This window comes from Furipterus horrens, unplaced genomic scaffold (genome assembly GCF_987537825.1).
Source record: "Furipterus horrens unplaced genomic scaffold, mFurHor1.1.pri manual_scaffold_9, whole genome shotgun sequence".
NCBI lineage: Eukaryota > Metazoa > Chordata > Mammalia > Chiroptera > Furipteridae > Furipterus > Furipterus horrens.
Window position 1 is genome coordinate 94,263,031 of NW_028327179.1, and position 24,215 is coordinate 94,287,245.

The following is a 24,215-nucleotide window of genomic DNA, read 5'->3' on the forward strand; positions in this document are numbered from 1 at the left end:
CCTTGGTCCCTGGCTCCTCTCTCACTCACGGGCCCAAGGCAAGGCCTCACCCCACTCAGCTTATCCCACACTGGCTCTGAGACCCCATGAAAGCACTATGTCCAGAGGAACTCATCTCACAGAACTTGCAATCCCACTCCCACCTTCCCTGAGCAGCCAGGGCTCAGCAGGCCTTGTTCTGCCAGGCCTTTCACAGCTACCCTATGCTCCTGCGGGACGGGGGCTTTGTCTTGGCCAATCATGTAGCTCCAGTGCTAGAATAATGCTTGGTATACTGCAGGTGCTCAGTGAGTATTTGCGGGGTGCCCAGGTTGGGGACAACAGATGCTCTTAAGTGTCCACCTGCATCCACGGCCACAACAGAGCCTCATCGTGCCAATGATCCTTTTGTCTTTTTTCCTCTCTTTCACCAATTGCTTCCCCAGCAACACATCTAATAAGTAATACGACACGTTACTTTTCACATTTAAATGTTCAGAAATAGTAAGGGTCCCAAGTTTGATAGTTTTATACATACCCCAATAATTCTCCCATGTTCAATAAGCATAAAAAGGGAACAGAAAGTCGGAATTGGATATAGAATTCAAATTTTTTTCTTTCAAAGACACATTTTATACAATTTTCAACATTTATACTTTCAAACAAAATGAGCCAAAAATACACCGAGCACTAAAAAAAATCAAAACAGAAGTAATACAATTTTAATTTCAATATTTTAAAATACAGAAATTGGAAAGTAAGAATACCAAATACAACTTTAAACATCACTTGTCCTCCCCTAATAACCAATGTAAGCTATTTAAAGACTTACAAATTTAAAACAGACGCAAAATAAATACTGTACACTTTCCCTGCCTGCAGGCAAAAGATGGGAAATACTGTTATGAATCGAAAAAAATGCTCTTAAAGCTTCAGCATCCCACTTCCCAGCCACACCCCACTCTGTGGTCGCACAGTGTGCTTCTGTATTCAAAGGACACACATATGCACACACATTGACCGCCTATACAAACAAACAAGACACTACTCTGCAGACACCCCAAACAAGAGAGGGTAATAGTCACCTTGGACCATAGGCATAAAAATCAGTTAAGGAAAGTCAGTCAGGCTAGCAAAACATTACTACAAAACTAATAAATACCATACCCAACAACAGTCCCCTTTTCAAATTTCACAGATTTGAAACCCCTAAAATCAATACTACTCCTCCCCATCACTTCCCTCTATCCCCCACCCCCCCTCAGAAAAAGAAAAAAAAAAAAAAACCTGCTGAAGCACTGGCAAAGTTAGACATTTCACAGTAAGTGTGAAAATTCCCATTATATAATCTCTTCAAATGAACCTTTCACCCTCTTTCCACAGCATGAAACTGTTATGGCTTCATTTATATTAAAAGTAGAAAAGTCTTTTGGGAAGGAAATACAGTCTGCAGAATTGCACGTGCATTTCCTGATCAGTGCTATTTCATACCTAACAACTGCATGACTTGCGTTTGCAGTCAGAAGCTGTTTTGGAAAAACTGAGGTTATAGCTTTTGATTCAGTCTAACCATAAATGTAAGGCCCTTAGTTTGGTTTAGGTTTCTTTTGCAAGATAAAATAACCTTGGGGTTCACTTAGCAAGTGACCCCTTAGGTCCCTGACTATAACGTGGAAGTTATATGTATGCTTTGTAAAAATAAAAGGTTACTTATGAATCTTCAGGGAAAGAAATGTTTTTAGGCAAAGTGTTAACTCCTCATTATATATTCCACTTAATGCTGGTGTTACCAACCAAAATCTACCACAGAAATATGAGTATGTCTGGGTTATTTTATTCCTGCAAAATATTATATATTCCAGCACTTATGATCACTGTTTTGGTGAAAAAGATGAGGGGAAAACAGCTGATATTTTGAAAAGGAAATGGCCAAAGTAAAACTGGGTGGAGACAAGATTTATTTTATGATTAAGTTCCACTTAGGATTGCTTCTGAAATAAGGAAAAGTGAGCTCAGAATGTCACAGGTCTTGCATAGGTAGGCTACTTGGAGGTCAAGGGCTACGTGGTAGCCAGGGTTTATTAGTGAAATAGTGCAGAGCAGATCAACTGGTTGGAAGAATCACTGCAACAGTTTCAAAAGGGGTTTAACAAAAAATTTAATGTCGCACTCGTTAGGACAAAGCTTTAGGACACTAGAGAGGGCACCGAGAGGGAGAGGGAGACTACACAGGTGAATGAGTGTTATTTTCCCCTGTCCGATAAAGAGGGAAAAAATAGTATTAAAGGATAAAACCACAGTCAAACACGATAAGCTAATTGCTTTGGAAACAGGCATTTGCTTCTAAATGACTTTAATTTTTAAGAATTTGCTTATGTAAGGGCAGGGTATTTAGTAAGGCTACAGTATTAAAATCACTTTAGTCCAACAGCGATGTAGTGAGTATATTACTTATCCTTTTTTCCCACCTGGCTTCTAACAAGCGTATGAACACCACCCACCCCAGGAAGAGTGGAGGCTGCACAGCGTCACAGAGTGGGGGCTGTGGTAGGAAGAGTGGCACCCGAGGTCTAGGATCCACTGTGACCCCAGGCAAATCACTGCCCCATCCAGATTTTACTCATCTCCTTTATTCACCGGCAACACGGTTTTCCTAATGGTCTGATGCTCAAGCTTCTGAAGATTGCTTTAGATGAAGGTCTAGAGCATCTGAAAACGGATAGTGATCTTTAGCTTCTCTTTTTGGAGGGAGCAATTAGCGTAAAACTTAATGAGAAAAAAGAATTTTTGAAAAAATTTCAGATTGACATTATTAACCTTTCACCTCAACGTGAAATCGTAAAATGCTGACGCACTGCAAAATTCCCTTCTGGCAGTGGTATACTGGGCCAGACAGTTAATTCATGAACTCTTTGGGAAGTAGTCTTGTCACTACAGAAAGCATCTCGCTGAAAAAGCAGGAAGAATCCTCCCTTTTGAGGGGTCCTGTCCCATCCCTTTTCTACACTACCAGAGGGGTTCTCTCTCTACCCAACAAGCTGTGGTTGGCCAACCCGAGCGTCTTTGCTAAGTCCCATCTCTGGACCCATGGGTTGATTCCCTACCCCCTGGATCCATGGGTTGTTGCTAAGTCACTTTAATTCCACGACTTAGTTTACTTCCATCTAGTGCCTGAAGAGTAAGCAGACCCCGCGGAGCAGTACCAACCTAATTCCTCTTTGAGAAAAACCTAAAAGTATCTTTCAGTTACCTTAAGCCATCTTAATGATCACTTGAGGATAAACAGTATCACTCTCATCTATAAACTATTTCACTTTTCTTTCACTTCAAGCACTAATTTTGATATTAATTCAGCACCTTGTTAGAGATTCTTCAGATTTTTTAGGTAGCATGCTCTGGGCATATATTTGATAGAAAACAAATTTTATGAGTAATAACAGTTTTAATTTAAAAATGCATATAAATGTGCATTCATTAATTATCAGTTGTAACTTAGTGATAAATTAACTGCAAGGATGAAGTGTTACTAGATTAAGAAATGCTTTTCTATGTTTTTCTTCACTGGATTTTTATCCAAAATAACAAATGAGAAAACTAAGACTCAGAAAGAATAAGTGACCGATTCAAGGTCACACAACTGATAAAAATGACAGAACTTGGACAAAAATCCAGGTCTTCTGTTCCCTTCCAGGCTAAACATGACCCTCTATGGCCAGCATTAAATTATTCACCTTTAAAAAGATTTTTAAATTTTAAAAATTAAAATTTTTTTACTTCCAATTCTACATAGCATAGTATAGCTCAGTTGAAACTAATGAAGTTATGCTTTTCAAAACAAATGGGCTCTCTTTGCTTAAGATTACTTAGAAGTTAAAAAATACTGCTTATTTCCTGGATAAGGTACCTTCAAGGGCAGAGACCACGCTTCAACTTTCTATTTCCCCACAGTACTAAGTAGTGCTGGGCACAAAGTAGGTGTTTGATAAATATCTTCTCATCTCATAAGAATAAATATAGTAGAGTTCATTAAAAAGGCAATAGTTGGAATTATTAAAAAAAACAGAACAGTATTCAAGCTAAATAGTTAAGTAGTAATGAAGATGGGTTTTCTCTCTGAGTTTATAAGATGATTTCAATCAGAATTTTCAGTTTTCTATGCTTTAAAAATTAACTGATGCTTATGAAGTTCAATGTATTTCTAGGTCACTAAACTATTATAAATGCCAGCTTTGTACTGTTTACAGCATTAATTAATACTGGAGCATTATATCACGTGACATTATGAATTACAGTACAGTGGATACTAGGTTAACAGAAGTTACTTGAATCAATATAGGAAAATTATTATCTACTATTATAATTAAAATTGCATACATTAAATGATACTGTTTTACATATTTGTATTTGTTTATAACTAACTAAATGCCACCACTGCTGTCCTCCTACGCTGCAGTATCTGTGCAGTAGTATTGTTTATAAATGAGACCGAGGGAGCGACAACTGGGTGCAGACGCTGGCTGCAGTTACCTTAAGGTCCAGGGATTTCCATGAGATAAAGGGATACACCAGAGCCAGGAATTTTACAAGACTACGAAAGTCACTGGACCAGTGGCTGAATTTTTACCAATTCAGAAGAAGATACATGTATTCTCTGTTTAAGTGGTTATATTTATCACCTTACTGAAAGTTTTTTTTTTTTAACTTAGCCAGTTAATGGGCTAAAATTGCCAAAAATGAATCCACAGTACCCTCACAAGTTTCACATACTGTCTACTTAAAATCAGTACTTACTGGCCTAAGTACACCAGGTGGATACTGGCCACAATTTTAACTCATAAAAATAAATGGTTTTATTTTAATTTTTGTAGACAAATTTTTTAAATCAGGTAATCAATCAGAAACACTTAAGAGCTGTGAAAAATGTAAAGAGAACAAAAAAATGAACCCAGATCTTGATGTAACTGAAAAATAAATTATATCTCTTATTTCTTAAACCAAAACAAAAACATGTTCTATAAACTCAAAAATGGTATCTACAGAAAACTAAAACATCACAATAATATATTATGTGGGGAAGGTGGGAGAATCAGTCAAACCCAAATTTTTGACATTTTGAGATCCAACTACCAATCAAATGACTGATTGTGTCCATCTTTTAACTAGTTTTGGCATAGTGCAGAGAGTTTAAGTAAGCCACATACAGACATTTAATACTTCCATAAAAATTCTTCCTGACACCCAGATAAGACCCAGACTTTGATCCAGTCACTTGGACCAAAAAGGCTGATTCATGAGCTATTTCATATTTATTCCATGAAATATTAGAATGAAGACAGAGTAAGAAATATCTCTCTTTGAAAATACACATTTGAATGCAATTGTGAAAGATAATGCTATAGGTTTTGTTCTTAGCACTACACATGATATTTAATATAGAAGAGAAAGTCCTGTTACTTGCTGAGTAAAAAAAGGATATCCATAATATGGCCATATTTCTTCTCCATAAAAATAAATTTGATCTTATTTGCCTATATTTTCTTTGTAGGAACTTGTAAAATGCTCTATTGTCAGAATTGGCAATATCTCCACCTTCCCCCAGCCCTGTGCCCCAAAAACACTTACTTTTAAGCCATGTGGGGGGGGGGAAGAAAAATACTATTATTACCAACTGGCATTGAATAAAAATTGTGCATAAGGGAGATACATGATTATTTTAAAGCTCAACCAGACACTGAACCTCAATATGCACTGGCTAAGTTAGGACAGATGGAAGCAACTGCAAGAAGCACCCATTTTACTCCAAATCCATGTCTTAAATAATTCTTTAGAAGGTTAAGAACTAAACTAAACAAACACACAAACATACATATACACATACATACACACACCCCAGAAGATCTACTCCAACTGCTTGCTTCTACACAATTAATGTAGTATAGTCCTATTATGTACGGCTTATGATGCAGAGTTGAAGAGACTAAGTCAAATCTTATTTTCCAACAAACTGGGTACATAGAATAAAAGTGCCATGAACTATGGCCGTGTGGCAAGTGTTGGTCCTGCGCTCCAACACCAGCAGTCTGAAGAAGGCCCTCTGTAGTTACAAACTCATTTGAAAAATATGACAATTTAACCACACTTATAATACTTTTCCCACAAACAGGAGAAAGATATTAAAGCTGTTCTCTTTGGGACCCAGATCATCAGCAAAAATGAAAATGCAAGAAGCGTTTTTTTATATTTCGGAAAAAAATTGCAACGTCAAACGAAATGAGAAACGTGGGGTCTTTTAAGTCATGCTGACACACAGGCGATGGAAGTTTTCCCTGCAAAGAGAAGAGAGTCTTGTTGTGTCGTCACAAATGTCCGGAGTGCAGAGGGGAAGGTGGGATATATAAGGTCATCAACCTGGATAACAGTATGCACCTTGGATGTTAGCAAAAGCGAAGCTAATAGCTTATAAAAAACATGAAATATATAAAATAAAATGATTTTCATATACATCTTAATTTAAAATAATTAATGCATCAAATCCCTGTTTAAGACTTTAACCTGAATATCAAATTTAAGAGTCTAGACTAGTTACTGTTACTGTGGCTCTTCCCCACATGTAACACACATACTATCAAAAATAATTTAAAAACCTTCACATTCTTAAATCTAAATTAGTGAGATATTTCTCCAGAAATCTTCCAAATAAATAGCTTTAAAAAAAGAAAGAATTTAAAAGCTGTTAACTTTAAAAAAAAATCTGTTAAATAAATTATTCATAATTCTTTACCCTACCACTGAAAATAAATCAAGACACTACCAACAACAAAATGAAATTCAAGCCCTGACAAGAGACCCTTTTCAGTTCAAGGTCTCCTTTTAAGGTTCTACCCTCCTTCTTCCTCTCCCCGACCAGGTCCCAAACGGTTATTGCTGAGTGGGTGTGGCACAGTGAAGATGCAGCATCAGGTTCATCGTGTTCTTCGGGCAGTGTTCTCTACTGGACATGCGCGGCGGAAGCTCCAGGCTCCCGCACCCCCCGAGACTGGTCTCCAAAAGGAAGAGTGGCCCCAACAGCAGCTCCGTCACACAAAAAAACGTGCGTGCCCATTTCTGTTCAACTTAAGGATCTTCCCAAGACGCTGTTTGGCTGTCGCCATTCCTTTTTTTGGACGTTTACCTATAAAACACCAACAACACGGTAAACGATGATGAAATTGTACTTGGCACCCAGGACCTGAAAGACTCCAAGGGAGGGCTATGTGGTAAGCAAGTCTTTCAGGTGTTCCGGATGGGCAAAGTCACACCCCTGGAATCCCACTGTTTAAACCCTTCCGTCTCCCCACAGGAGGGACCAGGCCAGCCTCCGTCCCAGGACCCGCGTGGCCCTCACGTAGTCTGACCCCCAGCCATGTCTTCAGCCTGAGCTCTCAGCATCCCCTGCAGTGCACTGTGCTGCGGCAACGCGACGCAGACTGAAGTGCCGTTTCACGTTGGGTCTTACTATTTCCTTTCCGTCAACGCTGTCATGTCACTGTCCCCAATCCGCCTCGCTAACCCTTTACCGTCTTTCTCAGGATCTACTTCCTCCTCCCAAAAGCCACTCCTGATCCTCAGGGGTGACTCAGTGGCCTGCTGTTCTCACAGAAACCTGGGCACACTGTTATCACTGCAGTGTCCACAGCGCGTCGGGCTGTGAACAAGGTGAGTGCAGGTACGACCTCTGGCGGAACTGCCACCATCGCCACCGTACATAGGCAGAAGTAAACTTAACCTTCAGACGTGTCAGTTACCTTTCGTTGCCTGGTTGCTGACGGGTGGTGGGTTTGATGCAGGTCTCTTGGTGGGGTGAAGGGGCACTGGAAAGGCGGTGTCCCCAGCCAGCCTCTCCGGGCTCATGCCGCCACTGCTCAGCGGGCACGCCCCCGAGACTGAGCTGGGGCTCTGTGTGTACTTCCCACTCTGAGGGCCCGAGCCACTGCTGTCCACGGAACTCCGGCTTGGTACCTTCGGGCTGACTTCTGATGAGCCTTCCTTTCTGATGCACTTCTGGCCTCTATTCAGGTCCTAAAGAAGAATCAAAATCAGGCTGAATTACTAGGGGTCCCTTCAGATAAATGAAGTAGTCAACCTCTCTACATATCAGCAAGCCAGGAGAGAAAAGAGAGACTGGACTTCAGTTTTCCTAACGTGCTGCAGCCACAGAAGACGACCCTTCATGATGGTCATCTCGTTCCAAAACCTAACAGCTCTGAAGGATTCCCATCTTGAAGTTGCATCGTAACTTAAGTCAAGAAGCAAGTGTTATACGTGAATGAGGGCAGAGGGCACTAAGGGAGAGGAGAGAAAAAGAGAAAGAAAGAGAGAGAGAGAGAGAGAGAGAGGAGAAACGGGGGGCAGAGGGGATATGAACATAATTTCAACAAGCCACCCTAAACTCAGTGAGCACGTGCTGTGGGAGGAAGCTAAGACTGGAGGTGTGGACCTCCCGCTTCCTCAGCACGTCACAGTTCCCACAGATCTCTCATGATGTAGCACCCTGTCTTTTTCATTTTTTAATTTATTTTAATCCTTACCTGAGGACATGCTTTCATTGATTTTAGAGAGGAACGGGGGAGGGGGAGAGGGGGAGAGAGACAGAGAGACAGACACATGAACGTGAGAGAAACATTGATCAGTTGTCTCCTGTACACGCCCCAACCAGGTATGGAACCCGAAACCTAGGTATGTGCTTTGACTGGGGATTGAAACCATACCTTTTGGTGTACAGGATGACGTACTATTGTTTTTAGAGCTTAACTAAAGTGCATCTCCACTGTATTTAAGTTGTTTGCTCAAAAACAAAAAAATCCCCTAGATCCTGAGCCCCAAGTCTGGTCTTTCTGTAACAATTTTTCCTTCAGTCTCTTCAGATTATTGAGTGAACTGTTGGGGTGGGGGGGGACAATGCTACTTATTGGTGGGTCTTGAAATCAACAGTTCTATGTTTTTAAAAAGCTATTTGGGCTTCACTTTGTTCGGTACAACCATTAATACACCGGGATCCTAAGACACAAAGGGTCTTCTCCTAGAGCAGGGGTTCTCATTTGGAGTCACTGAGTGGGGCACAAAGCATAAGAAAATGTAAGCAAAAGTCAGTAATTATGACAATCATTTTTCTGGAAGGAGAATCTCTAACTTTCATCAAGTTCTCAAAGAAATTAAGCATCTGACAATGTTTGAGAAACAATGTCAGAGATTAAAAAGAGATGCTCTGGTACTTTTCTTTCCTTTCATGTTTCATTCTCGCTGGACATGACCCAGAGGTGCTGACAGCCAGTGTTTTTTTACCTGCTTCCTTGATTAAACTATTCTTTTCCAGATCACGGTCTATCCGTGAGCTTTGCTTCAGTCATTATATCAGGATCTTTAGAAAGGAACAGTTGTTCAAATGTGCATTTAATTTTAATTTTTTACCTTCTCTGATCTAACAGCTGATTAGTCACAGTTTAAAAAAAAAGAAAAAGAAAGCAAAAACAGAGTTAATGACACTTCTAAATCTCCTTTTAATGTTTCAAACCTTGAATATACCTGAAGATTAAATCTGGAAGATGTATCAAATTGTTTAATCCAGGAAGAAGTCCTCAAGTCCTGATCTTCAGTCTTGACATGGTATCCTATAAAGAAATTTTAATTAAATTATCTTCATACGAACTTATCTTAAAGAACAAAGCCAAATTCTTAAAACTGAAAGCTGTTGGCATCTTATTAAAAACTGAATATGTTAATTCTTTAAATATTTATTCATACATGTTCACCACATTTATTTCCCTACCAAAATCAAAACAGTCACTAGCTCACTAGCTCACGTTAATTCTCTCAATTCTCTCGAAGGCTGTCTTTATACAACAGGTTTTATGCCAGATGCTAGAAGACCTAGAGTAAAATTCTGTGGCCATCTGTTGTAGATGTAAAACCAAATGTAATACACACTCTATAAAAATGATGTATTTTTCCATATAGAATAAAGGCATATGTTTATCTGAATTTTGTAGTATTTCCACAGAAGCTTTGTTTTCAAGGGACCGAACAGATTATAGGGAGACTGAATGGTACAGTGGAAAGACAGACAAACTTAGATTTGAATTTGAGTTCTCCCATTACCAATGCATTTTTAGGCAAGTTATTGAATCTTCTCTAAACCTCAGTTTTCTCTTACATAAGAGTCCTGGGTTCAAATTCGAACACCGCTGAATACTAATTATGTAAGTATGGGGAAGTTAACATAACTTCACTAAGACTTATTTCCTTTACCTGTGAAGTAATATTACCTACAACAAAATGTTGTTTCAAGAATTAAGTGGAATGGTTGTCACACTCCCGGTACACAGCTGACACTTAACTACGTGAGACCAAACACAATCGCAATGATGGGCATTTGGTTTGCACATACTACCAGCTTCTCCCAGTCCTCCTCAGCTGTTGAGGGAAACAAAATTCTCCCCTAAAGGCACAGAGAAGAGAACACTCTGCGGCATCACTGATGTGCCACTGAACCTTCCCTCTCTCCTAGCACTTCCTTTTCAAGCAGGAAAGACAATATCCTCAATTAGAAAGCTCAAAATTTTTTCTTCCTCCCACAAAAGAGAGAAAGGGTGATTGTTCAAGCTCAGCTGACCACTTAAAGCACCAAACATTCCTTCCACTCTGATCAACTTATGAAAGGGAAAGAATACTATCATTCAAAAACAATGATAAAATTATGCTGGTGAACATGACTTGCGACCCCAGTTAACTTACATTTTGAGTTCTTGCATCTTACATAATTTGTCAATATTACGTATTTTTTGGCCGATATGTGTAGCACCATTTGCAAATAAAAATGTGTAATAAACAGTTCTTCTTTATAATCTCAAACCTGAACTAGGACTATAGAGCTATGACATTGGGGGCTATGGATTACTTTTTTAGAGATTGACAATTTATGTTTCTTACCACATTCCACTGGTTTATCACAGCGATACAGCTGCCTGACCTCGTGGTGACCGCTGTGGCAGCTGCTGGGGTCCTGGGGAGAGCTCCTTTCTCTGTCACAGCCTGTGCTTTGTACCTGCCTTTGTAAACACGTGGAATAGTGCAGCCCTGCCATGGACAGCATGCCCTGAATAGCGTCTTCCTCTGTGCTCGTCGAGGTAGGACATTCCCTAAGAAGCAGAGGACCGAAAAGATAAGAGCCTATTTATTTAGTCTAATGACATTTTGGTAGAATTTAAAACAAGATGTTTTCACAGCCTTTATTTCACAATGCCATGAGACTACTACCATCAGCAAACCTACCTTTTAACTGAAATTTCACTTCTAGATGTCTTCTGGCTCTTTTGAAGGAAGTTCCTCATCACATTAGATTCCCCCTTAAAGTTTGATGTTATTTTTTGTTTCTTTTCATCACCTGAACTTTCAGACTCTTCAGTGGTAAAATTATTTTTCTGAGATAATAATTAAATGAAAGGAAAACTATATAAGAAATCTGACCAATTCTGTACAAACTAACACTTTATATGTCCAGGGAAAGTTAGAATCTTTTTTAAAAAATCCTCACCCAAGGACACGTTTTATTAATTTTAAAGAGACAGGATGAGAGAGAGAGAGAGAGAGAGAGAGAGAGAGAGAGATAAACAGTGATAGGCGAGCGAAATATCAATCAGCTGCCTCCCATACATGCCCCGACTAGGGATCGAACCCTCAACCTAGGTATGTGCCCTGACTGGGAATCAAACCCACGGCCTTTTGGTGTACAGGACAATGCTGCAACCAACTGAGCCACCTGGCCAGGAGAGGAAAATTAGAATCTTAATTATCATGGAATTATTTCTGTATTTCATAAGAAAAAGTGAAAATCTCTAGTAAGTACAGTAATGTAATTCCACAGTAAAAAACACACAGTACAGGTTTTTCTTTAAGATAAAATGAAATATAACCTACGAGAAACATATCAGACAAAGCTACATTTATCAAATGGAGATAGTCACATGGTGTGTATGTGTGTGCATGCGTATGTATGTGCTTATCACTACAGGAGAAGAACCTGTGCTACAAAGGGCAAAGAGACAGGTGAAGGAAAGTGGATGTCCATTTTTACATCAAATAACACACAGGTCCCAGGCTTTCGGGCATACCAGTGCAGTGCAATCAGGTCCAGAGTCTTCTGAATCAGAAATATCAGAATATTCTGATGATCGATTCCTGAGTTCTGACTTCACACTTGTATAAAACCCTGAAAAGGAGAAGAAGAGAAAGAGGTCATGAACAGGGTGATATCTAAAGTCTGTCCAGCTTCATGATGTCTTCCTCTCTTCCGCTCTCACCTTCTTCATTCTTTCCCTCCCCAAGGACTTTCTCCTCAAATGACCAAGATACACATCGAAGTGTATTCTAAAAACATTTCTGGAATTTATTGAACATGATTATAAATTCCTTAATTGGAAATTTTTAAAATATTTCTTTGCAGATGAAACAACCTTCAACACTAAAATAAGCTACAAGAAGCTTTTCAATTCCCCTTTTGAAATATTTCTTTCAATAGGTAACAGAGAGATAACTCTCCTAAATCTAAAAAGCATTCACGTAGATAGTGAATTCAACAAGCTTATTATCCACTGGGCCTGGCCACCGCCTTTCTCTTCCATAGGCAACACCACAAGGCAACCGCTGACTGGCCACCTTCCCCGGCATGTGAACAAACGCAGAGGGACCAACTACGGAAATAGGACACTTCGCTGAAAGTTGCAGGAATTAAGGTATTCAACATGGACTAAATAATGTTAATCATCTGAAACATCTACATGTCAAATACCACAATATTTAACTACTTCTCAGAATTGAAGATCTCCAAGAGGAAGCAGTATTATTCTTTGACACATTGATGATAACCAATTAATAACCAAGAGGAGGCCCTCTTGTTAACAGGTAATCAAGAAAAACAATACATGGATTAATCACAGCTTCGGGTCAGCCAATTATATATGTCTTCTAGTTCTGAAAACCATATACATATTAGCTAAAATTATTTAATAAAACACATTAAACTTGCAACTGTTTTATTATTTGGATTAGAGGCCCAAAAAATACAAGAGCTTTCATGTGACTCTTGTAAAATCTGTCACCAGGCGAGCGTGTCACTCACAGATGTCCTAATCACTAATAAAGCCTTCCCTGGGCTCTAACACTGCGCTGGGCATCCAGTCAACATTCCCTAATGGATAAACTACCATTAGGCAGAAATACCTCGGGCTCCTCAAGAGTGTCAGAAACACATTTTCAATCCTAGTACAAATGTAAGAACTTTAAAATTAGCAAGTTACTTCACATATTATCACATCGGCAATAAACAGACCTTCACAATGACCATTAAAACAAACATACTGTTAAGTGGTTTTTGAGATTCTTCATTCTCCACTGCCTCGATTCCTGAACTCTCTTCTATCTTCATTTTTGTCTTCTTTGTCCTTCTCTTCTCCTCTTCATTCTCACTATCTACTGTATAGAGACTTTGATCTGCGAAGGGGTGTCTTTCATCTCTGTACATAGAGGGAAAAATCATCAAGTCAGAAAATAGTGCCACCGTGTGGCCAAACAGTACCCTCCACCCCCTTAATTTACAGAGTGGAAAACTGAGCTACATTCCCCTCATATTTCAGTCAGCTGTGCAACAATTCGGACTGGGGATTCAGTAAATAGAGGGAACCCCTGCCCTGAAAGCTGATCAGCTGGATACTTTGATCTGGTTTACATACTTAATTATTCTTCCATTTGTCAGCAGTAATCGTAAATCGTTATCTTTCGCTCTCCATTCAGGTACTGTAGAAGACGGCTGGAGATGTTTGTTGAATTTGCCATTCAGTTTAGAGCTCAAGATGTCCTTAAAATATAAAAGCAGAACTTAATCTCCACTCTCAAATGCGCCTGCCTGACTGGAGGAATATGGTGTACCAGCACCTCCCCCTTGGCCCTGCGTCCCAGACTGGGCCAGGTGGCCTCTCCGGCTGGGGCACAGCCAACAGTGTGCTGCCGAAACCAACACAGGAATGTGGTTCCTCTTTCTACAGGGCCATTAACACTAACCATATTCTTAAAGTAGGACATGGAACTCGCATAGTGCAAATTCAAAGACGTTCCACTTTTGCAGAAAATGCTAGCTGCTGGGTCCTTCCCTGTTACCCTGTCTTTGATCTAATCCCTAGTCTTCCCACCAGCACTGGCAACAACTTACAGGTCACCACACTGCTATTACCAGGAACAAAGGCCACCATGTGACAGAAAGGTACACAGAAGCTGGTTTTTAATACATAAAGAATACTTCCTTTTTATGGTAATTTTTTTTCTTTAATAATACTTGGAACCTTTCATAATGTGCTAAATCTCCCAGATGGCTATGGGTTAAGGAGATTTAGAACAACAAATAAAGCTTAAAACAGTATAAATACAATTATATGCCATTTAAAATAATTAAGAAAGTTAAATTGTCCTATATAGTTTTTTAAATATTTTAATTCAGAGATCCCCCATTCTGTTCATTTTAAATCACTGCCTATCTTCTACTTAAGATGTAAAATTATGGATACAGACCTCATTGCAAACTCATTACCATGTTCCACAAGCCCCTGTACTGACTGGATTACTGCTCCCCACCCCCACTTCATCCATTAGGCCAGCATTTCTCAAACTTTAATGGGTTTATCCTAAGAGTCATCCATGCTGACGCTGTGGCTAAGGGACAGGCTGTTTGCACTTGCTCTTCCCTCTGCCAGCAATACTTTTCCTCAGATCTGTGTATCCATCTGCCTACTTCCCATCACTTCCGTGTCAGTTCAGATGCCACCACCTGAGAGGCTCTCTGGCCACCCTAGCTAAGCAGCCAGCCACCCCAAGCCCCTTTATTCTATTGCTCTATTGTTTTGGCTTCCTTCATTATATTTGCTACCAGAAATTACAGTATATTATTTTAACATATGTCCCTGTCTCTCATCATTCCAACTTGAGCTAGGATGGAAGCTATAGGACAAGGACTTAAGTTTTACACACTCTGGTATCTTCTTTAGAGCCTGTAAGAGCATATGGTCTTGGTAAATGCTCCATCAGCATGTCAGCAAATGTGTATGACCTAGTCATCCTACTTCTGCCCTGATGACCAGAAAGCTGAGGCTCTGTCCCCTGTCACGGGCATGAGTGCTGCTGACCCTACAATGCGAAGAAAACATGAGATAACAAGAAGGGTCAGACTGTTATCTTTTTAGTATCCTTTTCAAGAACTTCAAGGAACAACCAAGTCTCTCTGTAATCATGAGACATAATACTTGCCTCTTCCCATGGACACATCTCTAATCTCCTGAGGACCTCCCGTGTGTGGAGCTCGAGGATGTCTAAGTTAGAAGGAGTTCGGACAGTATGATCTCGAAGTTTCCTCATCTTCCGGCGGGAATGGTATGGGGAAGTTGCTTCATTTGAGGATCGTGAAACTGGACACACAGTAGGAATTCCCTGAGATTTAACTGGCTTGCCATTTTCCTCCTTTAAAAATTAAATTCAGAGTATTTTTATAACAAGGCTACATACCTGTCTAAGTAATCAGCCATAAAAATATTTTAGAAAGCAAAAAACATTGAATTTAATTATATAAAAAAAGACCAAATCGTAAGATTAACAGCTTTACTGAGACCTTAATTTCCTTTTCTTCCCTACATAATAATATACTGTGAACATATCTTCTTGATTTTCAATATATTTTTAAGGCTGAGTACTCCTCCAGTATATACCTATAGCACGATTTGTTGACCTAAAAGTTACTGGTAGTTAGGCAGCTGCCAATTCTTTCCTATGACGTACATTCTGTCATATACATAGTTGCATAAATCAATAATTGCTTTTTAAAGCAAAGTCACACATCCATGTAGTTTTGAAAAATTACAATTCTGTAAGCATATCATGAAAAGTAGCAATCTACTCTTCCCCATCCCAATTCCCACTCTCCAGTAGCAACCACATGCAGCTTTTTTAAAAAACTGTAGTAACATATATGTAATTTTGTACCATATAATGTATGTGGTAACAGATAGCATAACTTACCACTTTAACCATTTTCATGTATAGAATTCAGTGGCATTAAGTACATTTCACATTGTCGTCCATCCGTCACCACAATCTATCTCCAGAACTTTAAAATTTTCCCGGACTTAAACTCTGTACCCATCTGACACGAATTCCCCATTCCACCTTACTCCCAGCACCTGGCAACCATCATTCTATTTTCTGTTTCTATGAATTTAACTACTTTAGGAACCTCATATAAGTGGAATCATACAATATTTGTCCCCTTGTGACTGTCTATTTCACTTAACATAATGTCTTCAAGGTACATGCATGTTGTGGCATGTGTCAGAATTTTCTTCTTTTATAAGACTCAGTAACATTCCATTGCACATTTTGTATTCATTTTTCCATGACAGATACTTGGGTTGCTTCCGCCTTCTGACTGCTGTGAATTATGCTGTTATGAACATACATATGCATATATGTGTTTGAGTCCCTGCTTTTAATCCTTTCGGGTATATGCCCAGCACCTGCAACTCCTGTAGCTTTTTTTGTTTGTTTTTGTTTTTAATTATTTATTTGTTTATTTTATTTTTAGAGAGAGGGGAAAGGAGAAAGAGAGGGAAAGAAACATCGCTGTGCGGTTGCCTCTCACTCACACCCCAAACTGGGGACCTGACGTGCACCTAGTTATGTGCCCTGACTGGGAATCGAACCAGCGTCACTTGGCTCACAGGCCGACACTCAATCTACTGAGCCACAGCAGCCAGGGCTTTCCTGTAGCTGTTTTTGTTGTTGGTTTTTTTCTTTCATTATTTGCCTCCAAATTTCTAAATAACATGTTTATACTGGTATTTCTTAGTTTTTTACCTGTAGCTGTACCACTGAATTCCTTCTATGTAAGATGAAGTCTTAATTCTAGCAAACCTCTCCTAAATGTGCACATACTCCCCCTTCCTTCCATATTCAGTATTTAAATTGCCTATAACATACTATTACTACGTGTCCCTTCCTTTACATCTTCTGATTCTTCCCTGAATTTATAACTGCCTCACTTTCCATCAGCTTGTTTTCTATGTACTTATCACTAATTAATCCCAAAATTCTGAAGATGTAAACATTCAAACACAAATTTATATTTTTCTTTGGAGACATCTCTCCTGGATAGGATAGCCAGGTAAAGCATACAACGTCCAGTTAAGTCTGGATTTCAGATAAACAACAAATACAGGCTTTCCCTTCTGACCCATTGTGGACTGGCCACTCTCTAGACCTGCATGTGTAATCTGAGGCCTTTCCTGACCTGGTCTTCCAGCACCATGTCAAACTGCACCCCCACCCCAGCTCTGGCCGTCACTTCCTATCCTTTCTCCCTCCTCTACTTTTCTTCATAGCACTTACCGATTCCTGATATACTGAAATGTTTATGGCTAGCCTCTTGCTACTAAGCTCCTTGGGCAGGGCCTTTGCTTTGTTCAAGGCTCTATGCCCACCCTAGATGGTACAAAGCACACAGCAAGTACTCAGTATTTGTTGAAAGAACGAATTCCAGGGATCCTTCTTTTCTGGTTTACACCCTCTTCTCTGGAACAGCACATGCTCTTAGCTTCCTCAGAAAGGGCACATGGGAGGTACATTTTTTTGAGATCTTGCCTCTTTGACATCTTTATTTTACTATCATATTTGATTTATAGTTTGGCTGAACACAGACATGGGTGTTGGCATCCCCAAACCCCAGAATGTTAAGGACTTTGTTCCATTGTCTTCTGGTTTGCAGTGTTACTGTTGAGGAATTTTATACTATTCTGATTTCCGATTCTTTGTATATGACCATACTATCTTCCCTAATGCTCTTTCAGATGTGCTTTGCCCCATGTATTCTAATCCTGGACCACCATGTGCCTTGGCTTTGGTCTTTTCCGCCCACTGTCCTGGGTGCTCGCAGGGCTATTCAAGGATGTGTCCTTGAATTCTAAAACTTGGATTGCTCCTCTGGTCATCTTCTCGTTTTCTCTGTTATCTCTCTCTGGAGTGCCTATCATTTTGATGGTTATACATAACACGAACTGCTAATTTTTCTGTCCTATTTAGGTCTTTTTTTTTTTTAACTTTATGGGAGATTTACCCAACTTTATCTTCCACCATTCTACTAAATTTTGTTTCTATTAACTTCTAATAGTCAAGAACCTATTTTCTTTCTTCTTTGCATGTTCCTTTGTTACAGCCTCCTGTCCTTTTCTCACAGAGATTGCCGCAATATTTACTCTCTTCTCTCCTCAGATTATCAGTTATATTTGAGTTTTGGGCTGAAGACTTATTTATCGATTGTTTCCTTTGAATAACTTTTCTCTTTTTGCTTTATTTTTGATCTTTGTCTTCAAAAGTCTTCTTGGCTCTCTATGCATTTTTAAAAGAAGCATTAAAAAGCTAATGGATTCAGCCAACAGTGCTAAGAAAGCTAGATAAACATATGGGGGAAAGTCTTGATTTATCTTACGCTGTGCACCAAAACTCGGGATGGCCATTGACCCAGATGTCAAAGCTTTTAGGAAAAATAGAAAGTATTTTCAGGACCTTGGGGGCAGTCAAAGATTTCTCAGAGAGTACACAGAATAACACTAACTACAAATGGAAAATAATTGACAAACTAAGCTTCTTCAAAATAAAAGTTCCTGCTCATGAAAAGATACCATTAATATAATGAAAAGATAAGGCACAGGCTGTGGGTAAATATTAGTTTTTATATGTATCTATGAATAAATGCATGCCAGATGACAAAGAACTTGCGTTCACAATATACAATGAACTCCTACAAATCAATAAAACATAATTTTTAAACAAAAACTTCAGACAGATACCTCTAAGAGAAGATATACAAATACCATGCACACGAAACCGTGCCCATCATTAATCTTCAGGAAAATGCAAGTTAACACTACAATGAAATAATATTTCATATTGTCTAGAATAGCAAAAATTAAAAAGACTGAGAACACCAAATATTGGTGAGAATACAAAATAACTACAATGCCTACACATTACTGATGAAAGTGTAAAAAGGTATAGCCACTTTGGAAAACTGGCAAACTCTCACAAAGCTAAAATTCATTTACCCTATGACTCAACAACTCTATTCCCAGATATTTATCCAAAAAAAAAAATGAAAACACATATTTAACACAAAAGACATATAAGAGTGTTTGTAACAATTTTATTTATAATGGCCAAATCTCCATATAACCAAACAGCCATCAACAAAAGAATGGAAGACATTGTGGTATAGTCTTCCAACGGCACACCACTCAGCAATAAAGAGAAACTGCCACATACAACAACATGATGATTCTCAAAAGCAGAATGTGAGTGGAAGAAGCCAGACACCAAAATAGTACAAACTGTATGACTACCTTCATCTGAAATTCAAGAACAGGCAAAACTAATCTGAAGACAACAACAGAGGTCAGGACAGCGGAGGCCTACAGCAGTCAAAGACGGACTAGAAGGAGGCAAGAATGGACTTTCTGGGGGAATATAAATGATTTATATCTCAAATGGAGTATTGGCTATATGGGTGTATACATTTGCCAACACTCAAATTGTTTCTTACAATCTGTACATTTCACTGTATATAAAAAAAGAAAAAGATAGTGGGAAATTCTGTGCATGGGGCTTTGTCAACTGGTGGGTTCACCATTCGTCAGTATCAGTGGATTTACTTCTTGGCCTGGGAGGTACAGGCCAGACCGCCAGTGTTTTAGGAGCCAAGGAGAAGCAGCAGCATTCACTATGTACACCATCACTTAATCCTTTTCAGAATGGTACCCATCTCCCTCACTGGGTTCAGTGTTCCAAAGTCCACGAGCTCAAGTTCAACCTCTCAAAAAATTAAACCTCTAGTTTTCTGCACGTGTTAAGGCGAGGATTTGGGGATAAATTCATTCCTTAAATAGGTCTTTAATCAATCTTGTTTCAATGCTGCCTCCACTCTCATATTCAGAGGGTCCTTCAAGAAACTCTAGATTTTTTGGAAGATTCTGTACAAATTAAGATCTGCTCCTGGTCTTCCCCTACTGCCCACACAGGTTTCGGCTCTTTCATCTTGTAAATCGGTTACCATTTGTACATTTCCCTTCCAGCTTCCAAAATCCAGTCGGAATCTTCATCTCTAGTATTCTCTTTGTGTTCAAAGATGTCTTTTCTTACTATTCTACTACATCATTGTGGTCCCAAGAGGTGATAGTGGTAAGAACGCATGTTTAATCTACCAAGTTTAATTGGAATACTCTTATTATATCAAAATGAAACTGCTAGGTCAAGGGATATGCCATTTAGAAAGCATAAACTAATCTATTCCTACCATCATGGATAGAGTATGGAATTTTATTTTTGCCAATTTGATAAATGATCATATGAAATTATAAATTATTTGGCAAAATTTGGTTGGATTTTTTTTTCACATAGTGAGACTATTTTTCATATTTTTACTGGATTAGCCATTTTTATTTCTCTTTAGTAAAATATCTATATACTTTCTTTGCAATTTTTCTACGGGCCATCTTGCTGCCTCCTGTACCGCCTACCCTTCAATTAAAAAAAAAAAAATGTTGGCTATTTTTGTCCATTTATTCTTTCAGGTATATTTCACCATTTAAAAGTTATAATATTAATTTGAATATATATTTCAGAAATGACACTCCCATTTATCCAACTACTTTTACTTCCCACAGTAAAGATTTATAGTTTTTCATATAGACCCACAACTTTCTTGTTCAGTCCGAATTGGAGTTATCATATGCGATTTATATATTTATACATTTACATATACAGTATTCCCTCACTTATCGTGGGTATTACGGTCTAGACATCCCCCCCACGAAGTAGGAACCTTACATTTATTCTACACTCTTAAACCTACGTAACTTTAACAACATACATATCCAGTACCACAAAATCCCACGACAGAGCGAAAAATCCACGATAAATAATTAAATATAATATTTTTTTAAATCCCGCGATAGTGAGGCCGTGATAAGTGAACCGCGATATAGAGGGACTACTGTATAAGTTTATATATGTGACTTTTGATTAAAAATCTATATGCAATTACTATCACTCTTTAAAATTAAAAACAAATTTTTCTACTATATCTGAACATATTGAGAATTACATATACTATTTTATCAAAGGATATTAAACCCAGCATTTTAGTCGTAATAGATGTGTCCCGCTTTCCAGTCCCCCAGAACAGACCTAATCTGAGCTGTTAAATCACCAGAAAGCCTCCATTCCTCCACTTAATCTCCTTTCAGTTCAAGCTAGACACTACTAGAACCACCTTTTTCAATAATTACTTCAATTAAAACCTTTCTTTAATACCTGAAATAACTCCTAACTGACAAATTAAAAAACCTAATCTCAAATTTTGTGGGCTTTTATCCAAGCGCATTCCCCTAACCAACTTGTTCTAATATTTCAATCACGTAGCTCTCCTTGCCCTGCCCCATCACCATCTCCCCTCTTTCCAGCCCAGCGTCACCTGGGCCACTCACCTTACACTTTCTCTCTTTTTCAAGGACTAAACATGCAGTCATCTCTGCATAGCTGAAATTAACTGGATCTGAAAGGCTTTTTGTTCCGTATTTTTTGTTTTGGGAGTAAATTGAAGTAACCTGGTAATTACTTCCTTATTACTTCATTACAATACAACCCTCTAAATTTCTCTCTGGGACTTAAGAACCTGGGAACCTGAGACTGTTTCTAAGACTTATCTCATTCTGGTTTTGGGGTTTTTGTTTTTTTTTTTAATGTGCATAAGACCTTTCAGATATTTGTAGTGCGGTGGTAGATCTATTTTCTTCTCAAAGCAAACAGTAACCAAGAATTCAGATGACAGCTTCTACTCTTACCTCTATTGCTCGAATTACTTTAGAAAGTTCTTTAATAAGATGTCCAGGTCTAACATTGTCTGGAATTTCAAAGGCATGTTCGGATACAAGCTGTATTTGGATTAACAAAGACAAAAATAACCAAAGTTACTTATACTTCAATATGTAAAAAACTAATGTATTAAACCAATTTTGGGGTTGTCCAGCTAAATACTAATAAGCCAAGACTCAGAGTTCACGTAGTTGGTGTGATATGTTCTAAGGAGATCCTCATTAACTTATAAATACTCCTGGATTGAATTAAAGATGAACTTGCCTCACAGTGAATTTTGCTTTATATTGAGTAGTACTCTAGACGTCAAAGCCTACTCTACTTCTAAATACTACTGTAATTAATGAAGTAACTAATTAAGGCTAACATTTAGTTCATAATACATAAGGATTTGTAAGTAGCAACACGGGCACTGAAATACTCCTAGTTCACTGGCACAAGAAATGTGCTATGGAAGCCTAAGGGAAGAATACACTAATTCCAAATGGAGACTTGGGATGACCTCTTGGAGAAGGCGGGACTCAAATGCAATAAGACACCCCTTTAGTGAAAACGGAAAGCTTCTGCTTGAACCCTGACCCCCTTTTTTTTCATCTTTACAGAAGTCTAGCAGAAGGGTAAGAGCATAGGCTCTACAGTTGCACAGACCTAGATTTATGACCTATCTCCGCCAGTTATCTTGGGAAAGTTCTTTTAGACTCCTTGAACCTCAGCTTCCCCACATGTAAAATGGGGATAACAACAGTGCCCAGACCTCATACAGTTGCTGTGAGGATTAAATTAGTTGATAAATGTAAAGACAAAGCACAGTAATCAACGTTCTATGACAGCTCAGTTATTTTTTATTCTATATCAACATATTCATTTCTTAGTCAATCCCCTAGATATACTTGAATTTCTTTCTTTTCCAGCTTAAAGAAATAGTGAGGTACTTTATTCTCATAAAAACATCAACCAGTACATTTGTATATACTGTATAATAAAACACAGGTTGTATTTAAAGGATAATTTCTATTCCCTCTATTGCAGCTACTCATGCCACATAGCTTGAAGATTCTGTTTTCCTGATCTTACCATGTAAAAAATAATTATTTCACCAAAGAAAACTACTTACTTCTTTTTTCATCCATAATTTTAAAGCAGTATGCAGTGCTTTCACGCCCTGTACTAGGTAAGTTTGAGGCTGGAAACCGTCTTCTCTCAGTTCTGTGGGCATGAAGAGGTACAGAAAGGAGTTTACATGTTCCAAAGATAAAGGGATTAACTTTAGATTTTGAGTAACTACCAAATACCAAATTGCATAACTTCCAAATTAACAGAAAGGAAAAAGTGAATCAACGATTGAAAAGACAAGAAGAAAAATATCCCTGAATCACATTAAATGTGATCGTACTAAATGCTCAAGTTAAAAGAAAGCTCACAAACATAATGCTGAGTAAAAGACAGGTCACGAAAGAATGTCACTATGAAGCTATTCATATGATGTCTAAAAATGGACAAAATTAAAGTATTTTCATTGGTGACACAGGCGATAAAGCAGAAGAGAATTATTTCAAAAGTCCAGATAGTGGCTCTCTTGAAGGGAAGGAGGAGGTGCCGTGGGAAAAATGAGAGGTGTGACCGGGGTGCTGGCAAGGCTGTTTCTGCTCACCTGGTAAGGTGTTCTGAGTGGCAGCCTTACAAATCTTCACACCGTACAGGAGTATGTGTATGCAGTGTCTGAGCTATACAACTGACTGTGGGCATACAATTATTTCACTGCTGGAAAGGTAAATACACACTCCCCCACATGTGTCTCTTCTGGGTTTTTTAACCAAATTGATTATCTAAACTCATTTAAAATATATCAGATATGGTCTACAACTCAGGCAAGTTGAAGCAAAGTGAAAGATTTCACTTTTGCCCTGTGGATAATTTATTTACATAAACCCAAAACTGCCCTAGCTGGTGTGACTCAGTGGATTGAGTGCTGCCAGCCTGAGAACCAATAAAAATTTCATACAACCCGCCCTCATTTATCCTCATATAAGCCTATAACAGTCTGAGGGATGGCAAATAACAGGCCGCATAGAAAAGCTCAAAGGTCAGGGATAATACGGTGTATCAAGACCACCATTCCCGACTCTAGGATGAATGCCTGGCATGAAGGCACTGGTATGACGGTCCTCCTGCTCTAGCCTCAGTGGGTTTGGGCTGACACACTAGTATAGCCACGTATTCTGTACTGATCTGGCTGATAAAAT

The 24,215-nt window shown here is 38.7% G+C and overlaps 1 protein-coding gene across 1 annotated transcript in view; it reads right to left on the reverse strand.

Moving 5' to 3' along the window:
• Window positions 1–1,250: 1,250 nt before the first annotated feature.
• The window catches only part of KDM7A (lysine demethylase 7A), a 71,131-nt gene continuing 48,166 nt past the window's right edge, over window positions 1,251–24,215 (reverse strand). Inside the window, exons 10-20 of the mRNA XM_090287583.1 lie at window positions 23,087–23,178; window positions 21,942–22,031; window positions 15,307–15,516; window positions 13,743–13,867; window positions 13,372–13,526; window positions 12,126–12,223; window positions 11,287–11,435; window positions 10,945–11,153; window positions 9,541–9,626; window positions 7,764–8,037; window positions 1,251–7,150 (exon numbers count right to left, since the gene is read on the reverse strand). Of these exons, the coding sequence (XP_090143709.1) occupies window positions 7,056–7,150; window positions 7,764–8,037; window positions 9,541–9,626; window positions 10,945–11,153; window positions 11,287–11,435; window positions 12,126–12,223; window positions 13,372–13,526; window positions 13,743–13,867; window positions 15,307–15,516; window positions 21,942–22,031; window positions 23,087–23,178 (1,583 nt within the window). The 3' untranslated portion in view covers window positions 1,251–7,055. The remainder of the gene's footprint in view (window positions 7,151–7,763; window positions 8,038–9,540; window positions 9,627–10,944; window positions 11,154–11,286; window positions 11,436–12,125; window positions 12,224–13,371; window positions 13,527–13,742; window positions 13,868–15,306; window positions 15,517–21,941; window positions 22,032–23,086; window positions 23,179–24,215) is intronic.